The sequence below is a fragment of the Cajanus cajan genome, chromosome 4 (assembly GCF_000230855.2).
Source record: "Cajanus cajan strain Asha chromosome 4, NIPB_CcT2T_4, whole genome shotgun sequence".
NCBI lineage: Eukaryota > Viridiplantae > Streptophyta > Magnoliopsida > Fabales > Fabaceae > Cajanus > Cajanus cajan.
This window is the reverse complement of record NC_138520.1, coordinates 53,519,939-53,536,494: the sequence shown is the minus strand read 5'-3', so window position 1 is coordinate 53,536,494 and position 16,556 is coordinate 53,519,939. Positions and strand designations below refer to the sequence as shown.

Sequence of the window (16,556 nt, the reverse complement as noted above, 5' to 3'; positions counted from 1 at the left end):
TACAATAGCTAATAAAAGGAAATAAAGTGCCTCACAAATACAAAGGCAAAAATACACCTATACAAGTATCTACTATATACAAAGTACAAGAAAACAAACTATACAATGTATGTACAATGGAGACTCAAGAGACTAATAAGAGGAATCATACTCAATACTCATATTGAGCATAGGTCTAAGAAGCACCTCCTTTGTATAAGCCTCCTCTAGCCTCCTAACCATGGACCTAGTTAAAGGCCCAATGGTCTTCATGTGTGAGCCTCCTTGGATCAACCTTCACCCTTCTTGGTCTTACCTCTTCCAAAGGGATCCTTGGGGATTTGATTTCCATCACAAACATACAAAGGGGTTTAGAGATTTTTACTTGAAGAGGCTTGGTTATTAAGTGGCTTTTTAGTAGATCACCTCCCTCCATAGTTCAATTTGTACTCTTAGACCTCCAAGTGCCAAGTCTAGCACTTCCAAAAATATTATTTTCTTTAAAAACTATTTTTGTGTGAAAATCCTTTTTGTCTAAAAATATCTCAAGATTCCTCTCCTAGTGAAAGTGAAGGCTCTCCAAAAAGTCTTTCTTACTTAAACAAAGAGCTTAAATCACTTATACTATTGAGAAAGCAAGAGGCCATTCAAAAAGAAAAAGAGAAAATTGAAAGAGAAGGCCAACTTGCTTATTTAGAGGAAGAATTGAGAATTCTTAGGCAAGAAGAGGAAAAACTTAGAGAAGAAATGAGAAAATAAAAGAGAAGGAGAACCATTAAACCTAGGGAAGTCAAAGTTTCCCTCCCACAATTTTTTGGGATAGATGATGTGGAGTTGTATTTAGATTGGGAGATGAAGGTTGAGCAACTCTTTTCTTGCCACAAGGTGAGTGAAGAGAGAAAAATTCCACTTGCAACCCTTAGCTTTCAAGGGCATGCAATGTATTGGTGGACCTCTTTGGAAAGAGAGAGGTACCTCCATAATGATCCTCCAATCCAATATTGGAATGATCTTAGGAGTGCATTGAGGAGGAGACTCATTCCCTCTTAGTTTGGTATGGAGCTTATGAACAAGCTCCAAAAACTCCAACAAAAAGATATGACTATTGAACAATATAGGCAACAAATGGCGCTATACATGATGAGGGCATGTATTAGAGAAGAGGAAGCCACCACTGTAGCTAGATTCCTAAGTGGTCTTGACTTAGAGATTAGAGACCAAGTGGAGCTACTACCCTACAGGGACTTAAATGACTTAGTCCAACTTTGTGTAAGGGTAGAACAACAAATGTTAAGAAAATCTTCTTCTAAAAGAGAAAGCTCCCACTCTAGATCTCATAAGAAAGACTACATGGAGGAGGAAAAATCTTTTGAAAAGAAAACTATTTTAGAACCCTCCAAGGAATTAGCTAAAAATAAAGAGAAAAATAGAGACAAGGGTAAAAGTCTCATCAATCCACTCACTAGCACAAAGACTAGTGATATAAAATGTTTCAAGTGTCTAGGGAGAGGCCACATTGCTTCTCAATGCCCTACAAAGAAAGTCATGATCTTAAGAGGGCATGACACTTATAGTAGTCAAGAAGAGACTACTACCTCCTCTTCAAGTGAGAGTGAGGTTGAAACAAAGCTTCAAAAGTCCAAGGTGGAGCTAGTTTACCCTTTTGAAGGAGAGCTCTTAATGCTTAGGAGAATCCTTCATAATCAACCTAGTGGTACCCTATCACAAAGAGATAACATCTTTCATACAAGATGTAATGTTTTAAATAATGTTTGTTCTCTCATTGTTGATAGTGGTTCATGGTGCAATTTTTGTAGAACTAGGTTGGTTAACAAGTTGAGTTTAATTACTATGCCACATCCTCAACCTTATCATTTGCAATGGCTTAATAAGGATGGCGACATAGTAGTTGACCAACAAGTGAAGGTTAAGTTTTCCATTGGGAAGTATGAGGACCAAGCTTTATGTGATATAGTACCAATGGAAGCTTGTCATATTTTGTTAGGAAGACCATGGCAATTTGAAAATAAAACTATACATAATGGTCTTACTAATGAAATCACCTTCACTCATAAGGAAAAGAAATTTGTGCTATATCCTCTCTCACCTTAACAAGTGGCTGAGGATCAAGCACAAATGAAAATCAAAAGAAAAAGAAAGAAAGTAGGGAAGAGTAAAGAGGAAGAAATATCCTCTAAGGGAGTTATGACTAAAGAGAATTGCTTTATCACAAGAAATCCTATGAAAATATTCTTTTTATTCATAAAGACCTTAACTATTACCCTCATACTGCCACTAGTCTTGAATAAGAGATTCACAAATCCATTATTTTTAAAGAAAAAGAATCTCATCTTCAAGATTTGGTGAAGGAGAAGTGGACTTCACTTAGTTCCACTTCTCATGCAACTCCCTTGGTGGTGCCAAGGTAGATAGCCTTCCTTTGTGTAAGACTTTTCCTACCTTAGTTGTTTCAATAATGCACCCAATTTATGGAATATATTATTTGTTGGATATAATATATGAACCTTCAAGGTTCCTTGTGACAAATTCTTTTCATAACTATCCAACAAATAATATAATCCAAAATTGCTTAGGAAATTTTCTAGTTGTATTTTCTTTGTTTTCTAGGAAATGCCTAGGTTACCACATAGGGTACTTTAGGCAAAATGTTCTAGGTTTTAGGATTGAGTCTTTAGTGTGCTATAGTTTTAGTTTTAGCACATTTTTAGGATTTAGTAATATATATAGTCTATGTTTAGGAGAGGATCCTATTCATTATATTAGAAGGTCTAGTATCATTGATTTCTTTAGGTTCCATGAAAGGATTCCTTCTAGGATATACCTTTCACATTTATTTGTTGAGAATATCACCTCTAATGAATTGTATTATATATTTGTAGGTGTGGCCGATCATCAAGATGACCCTCAAGATTTGAGGTCAAATCCTTTTCAAGAGGGAGGGGATGATAGACTATGGCCAAGGCCAAGGAATCCAAGAGGTGACACATTGAAGGAACCAAGAGGAATTGGATGATGGACCATGGGCCAAGGGACTAATCACTAGAGCTATGGCCACCTTGAAGACCAGTGGGCTTTCCAAGCCCAAGGTACTCTTCAATTTGGACCACTCTATCATGAAGAGAAGACATAGTTCTAGTTATAAATATCTTGTACATAGTTCTCTTGTATAGGCTTATTTTTGCCTTTGTATTTGTGAGGCACTTTAGTTTCTTTTATTAGTCATTGTATATTGATTCTAGGGTGGGTTACTTGGAGAGTTTGACTCCATTTAACCTCCTTTGTTGATACACTCATTTTCTATTTTTTTAGTAGGAAAAGAGGGGTGTCATTTAGCAATGCTTGAGGGTGTGACTAGTAATTAGGCCAGAATTGGGCCTAGGCAAAATTTTACATATTGGACTCATTTTGCTCCTAATTTTTCATAGATTTGATTTAGCTAGGTTTCATCATCATTGGATGAACCTAATTAAACCAAATCAAACATTTTTGAAATAATCAAAGTGAGCAAAACTTGAGTTAGTTGCCCACCTTGCCTAGCTTGCTCTTTGGCCGAATTGCTTCTCTAATGCTCAAGGAGTTGAGAAGCTTGTGCTACAAGCTTCTCCTTAGCTTGCTCCACAAGTTTCTAAACTCACCTAGAAGGTCAACTAACCTTACCATGGTTCCTAGTGAACCATGGTTAAGGTTAGCTTGCTCCTTAAGCTACCTACCTCTATATATTTGTAATTTCTACTCTTGTAATCACTTTTGACATTTTATGAGAAAAGAATTCAGAAATTCTCTCTCAATCAAGAGTCTCAAAACTGTAGAGAACTCTCTCTCTAGGTTCTCCCTCAAAGGTTCTTCAACCTTTAAACTTGGTTCCTTAAGCTTCTTCAAGCTTCTTGAAGTGGTCGAACCTCCTTCAATGCTTCCTTCACCATTGGAGTTTCTTCAAGGTGTCTTCAAGCATCACAACGAATCTCCTCAAGAGTGAAAAGGTCTTGGACGGATTGGACTTGGATGAACATCAATCTTCTTCAAGTTCCTTGTATCACTCACCAATCACACATTGTAGACACCCAATTTTGTCCGGACCCATAAAACAATGAAATAGACTTCTACTATGAAAAGAAGGAGCTCCCAAAGCATGGAGACGACACCATATGACAACAAGGGGCCTTGAAGCCCAACAAACTTGGTTTAGTAGCCTAAAACGGGTTGTTTCAAAATCGGAACAGGTCGTTCCCAAGATGGAACGGGTCGTTCCAAACTACTAAAAGGCCAAAACACCCTAGTTGAGAATGGGCTAAAATGGGCCATTCCAGTACAGTTTGTTATGAGACACACTCAAATCTAAAACGGGTCATTCTGTCATCAAAATGGGTCGTTCCAGGTTTAAATTTAACTAATAACTAAATGACCCAGAACAGGCCATTTCAAATCTGGAATGGGCTATTCTAGTCTGGTCTGACGTCTATAAATATTAGACTCAGGCACTACTCTCGGGGTCGAAAAAATTGGTCCAGAACTCTAGACAGCACAAAATCTCTTCTTCTATCTCTTATTTTTGTATTTCTTGAGATCTTGTGAGGCGAATTATAGGTTGATAGGTAGCCAAAACGCACCTAAGAAGTCTCAAGTTTGAAGATCAAATAAGAACTCAATTACGAGGTATTTCAGTCAATATTTTTCTCTCCTTTATACATCTCACTTTGATAAATATCACCCTAAACCAACAATCACCATGTAGATGCTTCAAGAATGACTGTGTAAATTTAAATTTCGCGCATGTAAGTAACTGTTAACAAAGGGGGTCTAATATTTAATCAATTAATTCTTATCATGCTAATTTCATGATAAGGGTACCGATTTAGGGCATTGTGGGAGTGCTTAATACATTCCCTACACGTAACCGACCCCCAAACCTGATTTTGGTTGTCAAGGCCATTATTGAATTTTTGAAAACCTTTTCTTTTTCCAATATTTTTTTAGTAAAACGTTGGTGGTGACTCCATGAACTCATTTTCAAAACTATTAATTAGGGATTAGTCTGGTCTCTGGGCATTTCCAAATTGATGATATTTTCTTTAAAAAAAAGTAGTCTAAACCATTAGTCATGAGATAAAATTTTTTTGAGTTACAACAGATGGCGACTCCACTAGGGAAGTTTAAAGAGGGTCAGGCCCAAATAAATGATGAAGTTAACAAGATAAGAATAGTAGTTTAAATATCTTTTCCCCTTTAATTATTTGTTTTTACTTGTATGGCTTTAATATTTGTTTGCTTGTTTAAATTCGGCACATGTTTGAAATAATAATTGTACACCAACCATAGTACACAACAGTCCCTCTACACCCGGGGGCATGAGTGTATAAACATAGGGAGTGGTTGACGTACGACTGGCCCAAGTTTGGTCTTGGAGCCTGCGAGCCTTGTCAAAAATCACTCTCAAGGTGATAACTAGTTACTCTAGCCCAAAATACTGGGATAGACCTTAGAGTTTGTCAGGTGACGGCGACAGAGATACTAGGTCCCTATAATGGGGGCACCTTGGGAGCCTTAAAAACCAGTGAGATTAGAACCATCCTATACAATACACTTTCTCTAACAGTAACCACAACCCAGAATGTGCATGTGCTGCTCGTGAACGTACGTTGTTTGAGCATATGATTGTTGCATTGTTACCATTTTAAATCATTTGTTTGTCATTTTTGTCATAATGCCCATTTTAGAAAACAAAAAATAAAGCCTATGTATGTCATACATACACTATAACTAGCGAGGAATTCCTAATAAAAAAATCAGTGTAACTTTTGTCATATCGTAAAATATTACCAAAAGGGACATCGATGATGGCCTACCTTCGTAAGGATTAGTGTAACCTTTGTCACATCGTAAAATATTACGAAAAAAGGACACCTACCTTCATAAGGACAAAGCATCATTTTTTGTTAGGAACCTCCCTCGAATAGGTTCGATCGGAAAGCGTAATAAAAGTTTATTGTTATCCCTCGAAGTTGGCTTTTCAACACTCCGTACTCACAAGGACCCAAAGAATGAGAGCTATGGAATCCTTAGAGGAAAGAAATCACAAGCTGAATGAAGAACTCAGGTAGTTTAAGGAACAAATGGCACGAATGTGCGAAACTATGAACAAGCTCCAGCACGATGATCACAGTGCTAGTCACGTAGGTGACACTTCCAAGGATCATCTAAATGCCTTGGAAGAAATATTAAGGGATGTGGAAGGTCATAGTTTTGACATCCAAGAAGTCGTGAAGATGTGTTTAGTACAGGACATCCAATTCCCGGCCAAGTTCAAAAGCCCCGACTTCCAAAAGTACACTGGATCAAGTTGTCCCAAAAGGCATCTGACCATGTACTTCCGGAAGATGGCCGCCCACATAAGAAACGAGAAGCTCCTGATACATTGCATTCAAGAAAACTTATCGAAGCGGCCCTCAACTGGTATATGCAGTTGGAAGGAGGGAAAATTCAAACATGGAAGCAGCTCCCTGACGCTTTCCTTTGACGTTACAAGTATAACATCGACCTTGTCCCTGACAGATTTGACTTACAAGGTCTGAGCAAGAAAGGGGATGAGACTTTCAAAGCCTACGCGTAGAGGTGGAAAGAGCTAGCCATACAAGTAGAGCCTTCACTCTCCGACAAAGAGATGGTGACACTGTTCATCAATTCTTTAAGCGGGCCCTACTATGATAAGATGATAGGGAACACTTCGACCTTGTTTGCTGATATAGTCACCATAGGCAAAAGGGTCGAACAGGGCTTGAAGAGCAGGAGAATAGGAAAGGCCCCGACAAGCTATGACTCTAAGAAATCCTACGGGAAGAAAAAGAAGGAAGGGGTCAACGCTATTACCATAGCTACCGACCTCCCAAAGAATCGAGGAACATCCCAATCTAAGTCAGGGAAAGAGAAGGAGGTGGGTAAGATTCCTACCACCTATGCGGAATTGTTGCCTCAACTATTGGAAGCCTCAATGCTGGTATGACTTCCACCGCTGAAAAGATTCAGCCCCCTTTCCCTGCATGGTACAATCTTGAGGAGCAGTGTGATTATCACTCCGGTTCCCTAGGCTGGGACATTCTGTGGAGCGATACAAGGCCTTGTAGCTTCAAGTACAAGGCCTTATAGATGTCGGGTGGTTGAAATTTGACACCAACACACCCAATATCGACAAGCAACCGTTCTTGAAGCATGAAGAGTAAAGGCCTTGAGATGGTGTTGTTGGAAGGCTGCCGGAATAGGGGTTTCCGCTAGGGATTTGTTTCTATTATCACGAGTTGTTTTTATTTGTTGTCTTTTCACCCACAACTCCTGCCCGAGGTTGTGGGTTTCCATAATAAAAGGGCATGTAATGATTTCGTTCTTTTTTTTTTAATAAAACACGAATTGTGGGAGGTCAACTTTGACTACTTAAGACCACTTAAGAATCTAGCTACAGTAGTAGCTTCTAGCTCTTCCAGATTTTTAAAGAACTTTTGAGCTAGAATGTGATGCCTCTGGGGTTGGCATAGGAGCGATTTTGTTACAGGGTGGGCACCCAATTTCTTATTTTAGTGAAAAACTTAAAGGTGCTTCCATTAACTACCCTACCTATGACAAAGAGCTCTATGCTTTGGTTAAGGCCCTTCAAAATTGGGAACACTACCTTATTCCCAAGGAGTTTGTCATTCATAGTGACCATGAGTCACTTAAATATTTGAAGGGCCAAGGAAAACTCAACAAAAGGCATGCTAAATGGGTATAGTTCTTGGAACAATTCCCATATGTGATCAAATACAAGAAAGGTAAAAATAATATTGTGGCTGATGCCCTTTCTAGGAGACATACTTTGTTAGTCTCCCTTGGATCTCAAATCTTGGGATTTGATCACATAAAGGAATTGTATTCCAATGACTCCGAGCTTAATGAATACTATACCAAGTGTTTAGTAAAGCCTCAAGGAGGTTTCTATATTTCTGAGGGGTACTTGTACAAAGAAGGAAGAATATGTATACCCCAAGGATCTATTAGAAAATTCCTTGTGAAAGAAAATCATGAGAGTGGACTCATGGGGCACTTTGGAGTTGAAAAGACTCTAAGCTTTTTAAAAGAAAAATTCTTTTGGGCCCACATGAGAAGGGATGTTGAGAGGTTTTGCTCTAGATGTATAGCTTGCTTGCAAGCAAAGTCTAAAGTATTGCCTCATGGCTCCTATACACCCTTGCCAGTTGCTAACTCTCCATGGGTTGATATAAGTATGAATTTTATTTTGGGCTTGCCCAAGACCTAGAGAGACATGGATTCTATCTTTGTGATAGTGGACAGATTTAGTAAAATGGCGCAATTTATACCCTGTCACAAGATAGATGATGCAAGCAACATAGCAAGACTCTTCTTCAAGAAAGTGGTTAGACTTCATGGTCTACCCAAAACAATTGTGTCAGATAGGGACACTAAGTTCCTTATCCATTTTTGGAAAACTCTTTGGAGTAGGCTAGGAACTAAATTACTATTCTCAACTACTTGTCATCCCTAAATTGATGGGAAAACTGAAGTAGTTAATAGACCCCTAACTACCATGTTAAGGGCAGTCCTTAAGGGTAACTATAAGTCTTGGGATGAGTACTTGCCCCATATTGAATTTGCTTATAATAGGGTAGTCCATAAGACTACCAAAATCTCACCTTTTGAGGTTGTTTATGGTTTTAACCCTCTCTCTCCTTTAGATCTAATACCCCCTACCAGATTCTTCTCACTATTTTCATAAAGAAGGGGTATCTAGGGTTGATTTTGTTAAGAAATTACATGAGAAGGTTAAAAACCATATTCAACAACAAAATGAGAGAACTACTTTAGAAAGAAGCAAAGGTAAGAAATACCTCATTTTTTAGGAAGGAGATTGGGTTTGGCTTCATTTTGAGAAAGGAAAGATTTCCTTCTCAAAGGAAGTCTAAACTCAATCCAAGACGAGATGGTCCCTTTCAGGTCCTCCAAAGAATCAATGATAATGCTTACAGGTTAGATCTTCCCAGTGGTTATGGAGTAAGTAACACTTTTAATGTTAGTGATCTTATTCCCTTTGCAGGTTATGATGAGGAAGATGACTCTACAGATTTGAGGACAAATCCTTCTCAAGAGGGTGGGGATGATAGACCATGGGCCAAGGGCCTAATCACTAGAGCTATGGCTAAGAGCATACAAGAAGAGTTGGACCTCTTGAAGACTAATGGGCTTCTCAAGCCCAAGGTACTCTTCACTTGGACTACTCTATCATGAAGAGAAGGCCTAGTTCTACTTGTGTATATTTTGTACATAGTTCTCTTGTATAGGTTATTTTTGCCTTTGTATTTGTGAGACACTTTATGTCATTTTATTAGTCATTGTATATTGATTCTAAGGTGAGTTACTTGGAGAGTTTAACTCCATTTAACCTCCTTTGTTGATACACTCATTTTCTATTTTTTCAGTAGGAGAAAAAGGGTGGCATTTAGCAATGCTTGAGGGTGTGACTAGTAATTGGGCCAAAATCGGGCCTAGGTAAAATTTTACATATTAGACTCATTTTGCTCCTAATTTTTCATAGATTTGATTTAGCTAGATCTCATCATCATTGGATGAACCTAACTAAACTAAATCAAACATTTTTGAAATAAATCAAGTGAGCAAAATGAGCTTGGGCCGCCTAGCCTATGGTTCCCTCCTTTGGCCAGATTTGCTTCTCATTTTCTACAAGCTTAGAAGCTTGTAGCACAAGCTTCTCCTTAGCTTGCTTACCAAGCAAGCTAAGTGAGAAGCTTGCTCTATAAGTTACTAAACCATGGACGGTCAAGTTAACCTCACCATGGTTCCTAGTGAACCATGGTTAAGGTTAGCTTGCTCTCCAAGCTACCTTTCCCTTTATATTTGTAATTCCTACATTGTAGCTCACTTTTGACATTTATGAGAAAATAATTCAGAAATTCTCTCTCAATCAAGAGTCCCAAAACCGTAGAGAACTCTCTCTCTAGGTTTTCCCTCAAAGGTTCTTCAACCTTTGAACTTGGTTCCTCAAGCTTCTTCAAGCTTCTTGAAGTGGTAGAACCTCCTTCATTGCTTCCTTCACCACTGGAGCTTCTTGAAGGTGTCTTCAAGCATCAAAACGAGTCTCATCAAGAGTGAAAAGGTCTTGGACGGATTGGACTTGGATGAACATCAATCTTCTTCAAGTTCCTTCTATCAAGTTACGTGGTCATTGGTAAATCAAACTTTGAATATTTTGTCTTTATCATGGCTTTTGACTTGTAATTTTATTGGTGGTATTGATCATGTTTGTGTGTGTGTGTGTGTGTGAGTGTGTGTGTGTGTGTGTGTATGTGTGTGCCTGTGTGTGTGTGTCTGTGTCTGTGTGTCTGTGTGTGTGTGTGTGTGTGTGTGTCTGTGTGTCTGTGTGTGTGTGCGTGTGTGTGTGTGTGCGTGTGCGTGTGTGTGCGTGTGTGTGTGTGCATGTGTGTGTGTGTGTGTGGGTTGTGTGTGTGTGTGTGTGTGTGTGTGTTGTTTTGTGGCCAAATTCAACCTGTGTTGCTTTGTGGCCAAATTCAACCTGAGTCATTTTCAAAATGAATTTTCAACATAAATAAAACTCAATTAATAATTCCCAAGTGGGAGAATATGTTACAATATTTTATTTATTTGGGCTATAGTTAATTAGTGTAATTTTGTTACTTAAGAATGGGTTGAATGTTACCTAACATATATTTTCTCTATAAGCCCATTTTATTATGTGATCTTATTTTGGATTTGAAAATTAACATGTAAGTATATCTAATTATTGGGTCAGGCTCAATAGGTAAGTGTGTCAATTTTTTTTATACAAGGTCTAATTGATTTAATGTCTGTGATGAATGGATATTAAGTTGTGGTTTTATAAATTGAAAGGATATGATTCTACTAGACTCCTATAAGTTTTGTGACTATTATTTTTGCTTCATCCAAGAGGTAGTGGTGGTAGGGAGGAGTTCGTAGAAGAGTTGTTCTTAACGTACACATGTGAGTATGTAGCCAACATTTTGATAACATATTCAGTACAAAGATATCTACAAGAGGTAAGTAATTTATAACAATTGATAAACATTGATATGATGTTCTAGATTCTAGTATTGTAAATAATTCCAAAATCTCTAACAAAATTTAGTGATAAGCAAAAAATTAATAGATATTTCACAACAATAATAGTTTGACAAAAATTGTAACCATATAACAGGTAGAATATTAAAATTCAATGAATATATATTTAATATTATATTGCAACTTAATTTAATGAAACAATATTTTAAATTTTTAAGATGAGATTGAATATATATAATTAAAATGACTATTGTTAACATGCAACACATAGTAATATAGTTTATTGTTGACTACTAATTTCTTACTAGAAGAATTATTAATAAAATATTAAATGATGATCAGGATGAATTACCTATAACTTTCTGTATCAATTTTAAGCATTTAAATTATTTTATACATTATCCTATTTACCACTTGCACATAATATTAATTTATCTTGTGTAGGTTTGTTGTGGTGGCATTCAGCACATCTTTACTCTTCTCATTTATCTTTCCTTTTTTTTTTTTCCTTCTTTCTAATTTTCTCTCTTCCGTTCACTTATCTCTTTCTCATTATAGCAAGTTGGTTCACTTTATTACCACATCCAACGAGATTTTCGCCATCAACGTGGCTTTTCGCATGAGTTACTCATAGTTTCTTTTTCTCCTACCGTTTGATCTCTTTATCAACACCTTTTCTGTCAAGGCGCATTTTCGGTAACGCATAAAGAAAAAAAAGACTGCATGTTCCATCGTAAATTGGTTCACCCCGAAAATCCTCATACAATAATTACACATGAAACGTTTTGCCTAAGAATCCGTCCATAAGAACAACCATTCCATTCTACCTTTCTAGTCATGATCAGTATCACCATTTGCCTTTCTTTCTCAGAATAATCTCGAAATGCAAATGGCTGTTCCTCAAAACAACCTTGAAATGCAAATGGAGGATAGGATCAGTGCCTTACCAGATGGCATCTTGTGTCACATTCTCTCCTTTATTCCAACTGTCGACGCCATCACCACAAGCAGCCTCTCCAAGCGCTGGAGACCCCTATGGCGCTCCATCCCTGTCCTTGACATCCAACTCGATGAAATCTTAGGTGGCTGTGTCTATGCCTCCTTCTTCAACTTTGCCTTTGCCACCCTCCTTGTGCACAGTGCGCAACATCCCCTCACGCTTGCACGATTACGCATCACCCCTCGTGCGGCTGCACACTACATCTTTCCCAATGCATACTTCAATGTATGGGTAAAGGCCATCCTTGAGCGCCACATCGAGCAGCTCCACCTCGAGATGCCCCGCGTGTACCCGATTTATAGCGGTGTCTTCAGTTGTAGAACGCTCGTTGTTCTCAAGCTGTGTCGAGTAAGCGTGGATGTTCTTCAATCTATTGACTTGCCTAGGCTCAAAACGCTACATTTGGATTTTGTTAGGATTGAAGGGGTTGAGTATGTCGCAAGGATTCTTCGTGGGTGTCCTATTTTGGAGGAATTCGAAACCAATCATGTCTTTTTTGATTACAATGTTGTAGAGTATCAGAGCATGTGTAAGTTGGTGAGGGCACATATTGGCAAAAATTTTGGGTTTCAGGTTCCTCTAAAGGCAATGTCTAATGTGCAATCTCTGCGATTGTTCTTGGAGGTATGAAAGAAAAAATGACAAATTTGCTTAGTTTCATAAATTTATTTTTTTTTTTAGAGAAATTAATGTATGGTGGATTGGATCCCTCGTTATTGTTGGTAAATAGAAATGTTATTGACAACCCCTCTAAGACATTTTTACTAATATATACTCTATTTACCATTAATTAAAAATCACAAAACTAGGTAGATCCTATCACTAAATATAAGAAGACTCATTATATGAGATATCGATAAAAAAAAATGTCACTAGCGTTCTTCATTTAGAAAAATGTTATCTATTTTTTCATGTTGTCTTAAACTTTTGCAGTTGAACCACCAAGACGATTTTCCTGTGTTTCCTAACCTGATTCATATGGAGCTCGGGTTTGAGAGATATGTTAACTGGGATGTGGTGCTTGAATTACTTGAGCATTGCCCTAAGCTTCAAATTCTAGTGCTTAATATGCCTTTGGTGCCTAATAAGCCTCTGATACCTGTTCTTCCCGAGATTTGGTCTTGTCCACAGTTTGATCCAAAATTTGTTCCTGAATGCATTTCTTCAAAGCTTAGGAAGTGTACTATTCTGGGTTATACCGGCATTAAGTGTGAGATGCAATTTGCAAAATATATAATGCATTTCTCAGGAGCTTTACAAACCATGACAATCCATCATTGCGCAGATATGCAGGACAAACTTCAAAAACAACAAGAATTGGCCATGTTCCCTAAAAGCTCAGCAACCTGCAAACTTTTATTTGAATGATATCTCATAGGGTAGTAGGTAGGTTTAAATTGTTGTTTGATGTTTACATTTTCAGTTAGCTTTTGCATATGATGCAACTCTATTATGGTTATTAACTTATGACAGTATATTTTGATGTTATGAACTTATGATATATATTAGTTGTTAAATGGATATTTCGTTTCTTACAATTATTTGTGTTTGTGTGCATAATTTAGGATCACTCATTCAGTAGTGTCTATTTTGCTATTCATGTGCTTAATTCTGTCTTTGACCTATTTGTTCTTTGAGTAGATAGGACTAAATTTAGAGCTCTTAACTTTGATTATGTTCCAATAAAGTAGATTAATTAAATTAACTTCTAAATTGTTTCGAGCGCTAGTCACTGAAGCTGATCTTAACAGAAAACGCTAAGAATGGGTTATTAATTTTCTTTTGGCTCTTTAGAATATAATAAATTTCATTTCATGTTGCTCGATAATTTCTTCATAGGCATAAGATTTCTCAATTTAACAAGATGCACTAATTAATATAACCATGACACTTTAATATCGATTATGTATCTTACACCGATACGTTTCAATATTGGCCTAAGCATTCGATCTATACACAAGCTAGATTGGTGGTTGCTTCTAATGCACTAATAACACACTTAATGTACACACTTAGAAAATAAAACGTACTAACTTGTTTTTTTTAATAATTTTGTCTATGCACACTCAACGCTCCCAAACGAAAACATAATCTTTTTTTAGAAATAGTATTTTTTAAGAAAATAATTACCTAACTAGACTCCCACAGTTTATTTATCCAACTAAACATGTTTACTGTGCATGTTCAGAATTCAGTCCCTGAAGAACCAAATTTTGACCTGCATGATGGTACTTTGAATGTGTTTCAGCTACTAGAATTTAGTTCTTGGGAAGCCGAATTCCCAGCAGCTTTTTTTTTTTAAATGTTAAAAAATAAAATTTATTAATTATATAATTAAAATTAAATGTTATATTATTATAATAAAATTCAATTTGTATATAAAATAAAATATTATGTTTATATATTTATTTAAAATATTTAAGTTTGTGTTAATAATTTTTAATATTAATATGATTCAATTTTTTAGAATAAAAATATTATTAAATAAAATAAGGTAATTATTATAAAATATTAATGTTTATTAAATATTATAGTTAATTATTTATTAAATAAAATAAGTTAATTAATAATAAATATTAATATATTAATATTAATAAAAAAAATTAATAAAAAAAGTAATTACTAACATTAATTTGGAAACGATACATTGAAGAAAATAAGTTGTAGGCTACATAAATCAATGATGGCCATGAACAATGGTTGGATATTTTTTCCTTGTGTGACTAGGGGTGTGATAATAGGAACAATGTTTTACACGACTTTCTTGTTCTCTAATGTTCATCTCTATTCTTATTCTATTTCACTTGGGTCGATTCTTGGAAGTTCTTTTCAAGTCTAAATTTGGGCACAAAGTTGGGCCAATATAAGTTGGCCAATAGTTTTTGTGTCTCAGTTCTCCAAATTGTCCTTTATATGCCTTAAAGAATTGTTGTAGATGGGAGATATGTAGATGTTAAAGTTGTGGTGTGCGTCTAAGCATGGAGCAATTACATTTGAGAATGGGATGTGAACTTTTTGGAAATTGTCACAATCACACCATATCTCATCTAACCTTACTGTAAATCTCCCTACTGGTTGAACTTCTCCCAGATGTTGTGTCTCTTCTACTATAAATCTTGTGCTTGTTCTGTCAAAGATGATCACTCTATGAGTGTTTGTCTTTGATTGTGCATCTTGAATTGTTTTTTATGCAACTTCCAAGTAGACATATCCAGCATTAATCATGACATCTACCCCCTGCCTCTTTCGACGAAGAATTTGTTGCAATGGATGTATGTTTCCATGACTATGGAGTGAATTGGGAGGTTTCTTGTTTTCTTTAGGATTGCAATAATTGACTCCGCTAGGTTTGTTATCATGTCTCCCCAGCGTCGTCCGTTGTTCCATGTAAGCATCCATTTTTCCCTTGGGATGTTGTCCAACCATTATGTTGCTTCTAGATTATTATCTCTTACTATATTGTAATAGTAAAAAAATCTAGGCTCAGTCATCCCATATATTGAAAAAAGGTTTATTAATTAAATTAATATAACTAGGAAACCAAGTGTAGAAATTAATAATAACTAAAGAAAGTAATAAAAATACTCATATTGACAACAACTTTCTTTAGTGCAGCATTTTTGAATTGTCGCATGAAGTTTTGTACAATATTAGACGTAACCTAGGACGTAATAGATTTCGTCCTCGTTGTGGAACTAGACACCATTGTAGAGATTAAACCTTATTTAATTTACTTTATTTTAATGTAATATTGTTATGAATTTTTAATTTTAATGTACTTTGTCTTCATCAATGTAATAATTAACTTATTTTATTTAAATAATAATTAAGTTGTTTTATTTAAACAATTATTAACTTATTGAATTTAAATAATAATTAACTTATTTAAGTTATTTCCTTTTATTATAGAATCACTATCAGTCAACCATATTAATGGTTATTTGTTGTACCTTTGACCAAGCGGTTTAGGGAGATATTATAGGCATATTCTAACACCCCAATTTTCATACCATTTATTGAGGGTAATTTAGTAATTTTTCATAAATTTACAAGGGTGGTTTAGTAGCCCAGAACGGATCGTTCCCAAATTGGAATGGCCCATTCCAGTCTATTAAAACAAGGGTAATTTAGTAGCTCGGGATGGGTCATTTCCAAGCTAGAACGGGTCGTTCCAAACTACTAAAAAGGCCTATAACCGTAGTTAGGAACCAGCCATTTCAAATGTGGCCGTTGTGGGTTAGATGCAACCCTAGAACGGGCCGTTCTGGTTTGAGAACGGGTCGTTCTGGATGTGAATTTTATACATAACGTAAAAGTTTAGAACGGACTGTTCCAGATTTGGAACGGGTCATTCTGGCGACTCCTGATGCCTATAAATAGAGCACTCTGACACTCCCAAAAAACACACTTTTCACTTCTAACTTCTTTTTTTCTACATTCTCTTCTTTTCTTCTACACTCTG

General features: G+C 36.3%; 1 protein-coding gene across 1 annotated transcript; it reads left to right on the top strand.

The window, feature by feature from the left end:
- Window positions 1–9,923: 9,923 nt before the first annotated feature.
- On the top strand, window positions 9,924–13,636 carry LOC109809539 (F-box/FBD/LRR-repeat protein At4g26340). The gene is made up of 2 exons (XM_020372877.3): window positions 9,924–12,718; window positions 13,028–13,636. Exons 1-2 carry the CDS (start codon window positions 11,978–11,980, stop codon window positions 13,460–13,462), a joined length of 1,176 nt encoding a protein of 391 aa, XP_020228466.1. The 5' UTR covers window positions 9,924–11,977; the 3' UTR covers window positions 13,463–13,636.
- Window positions 13,637–16,556: the final 2,920 nt, after the last annotated feature.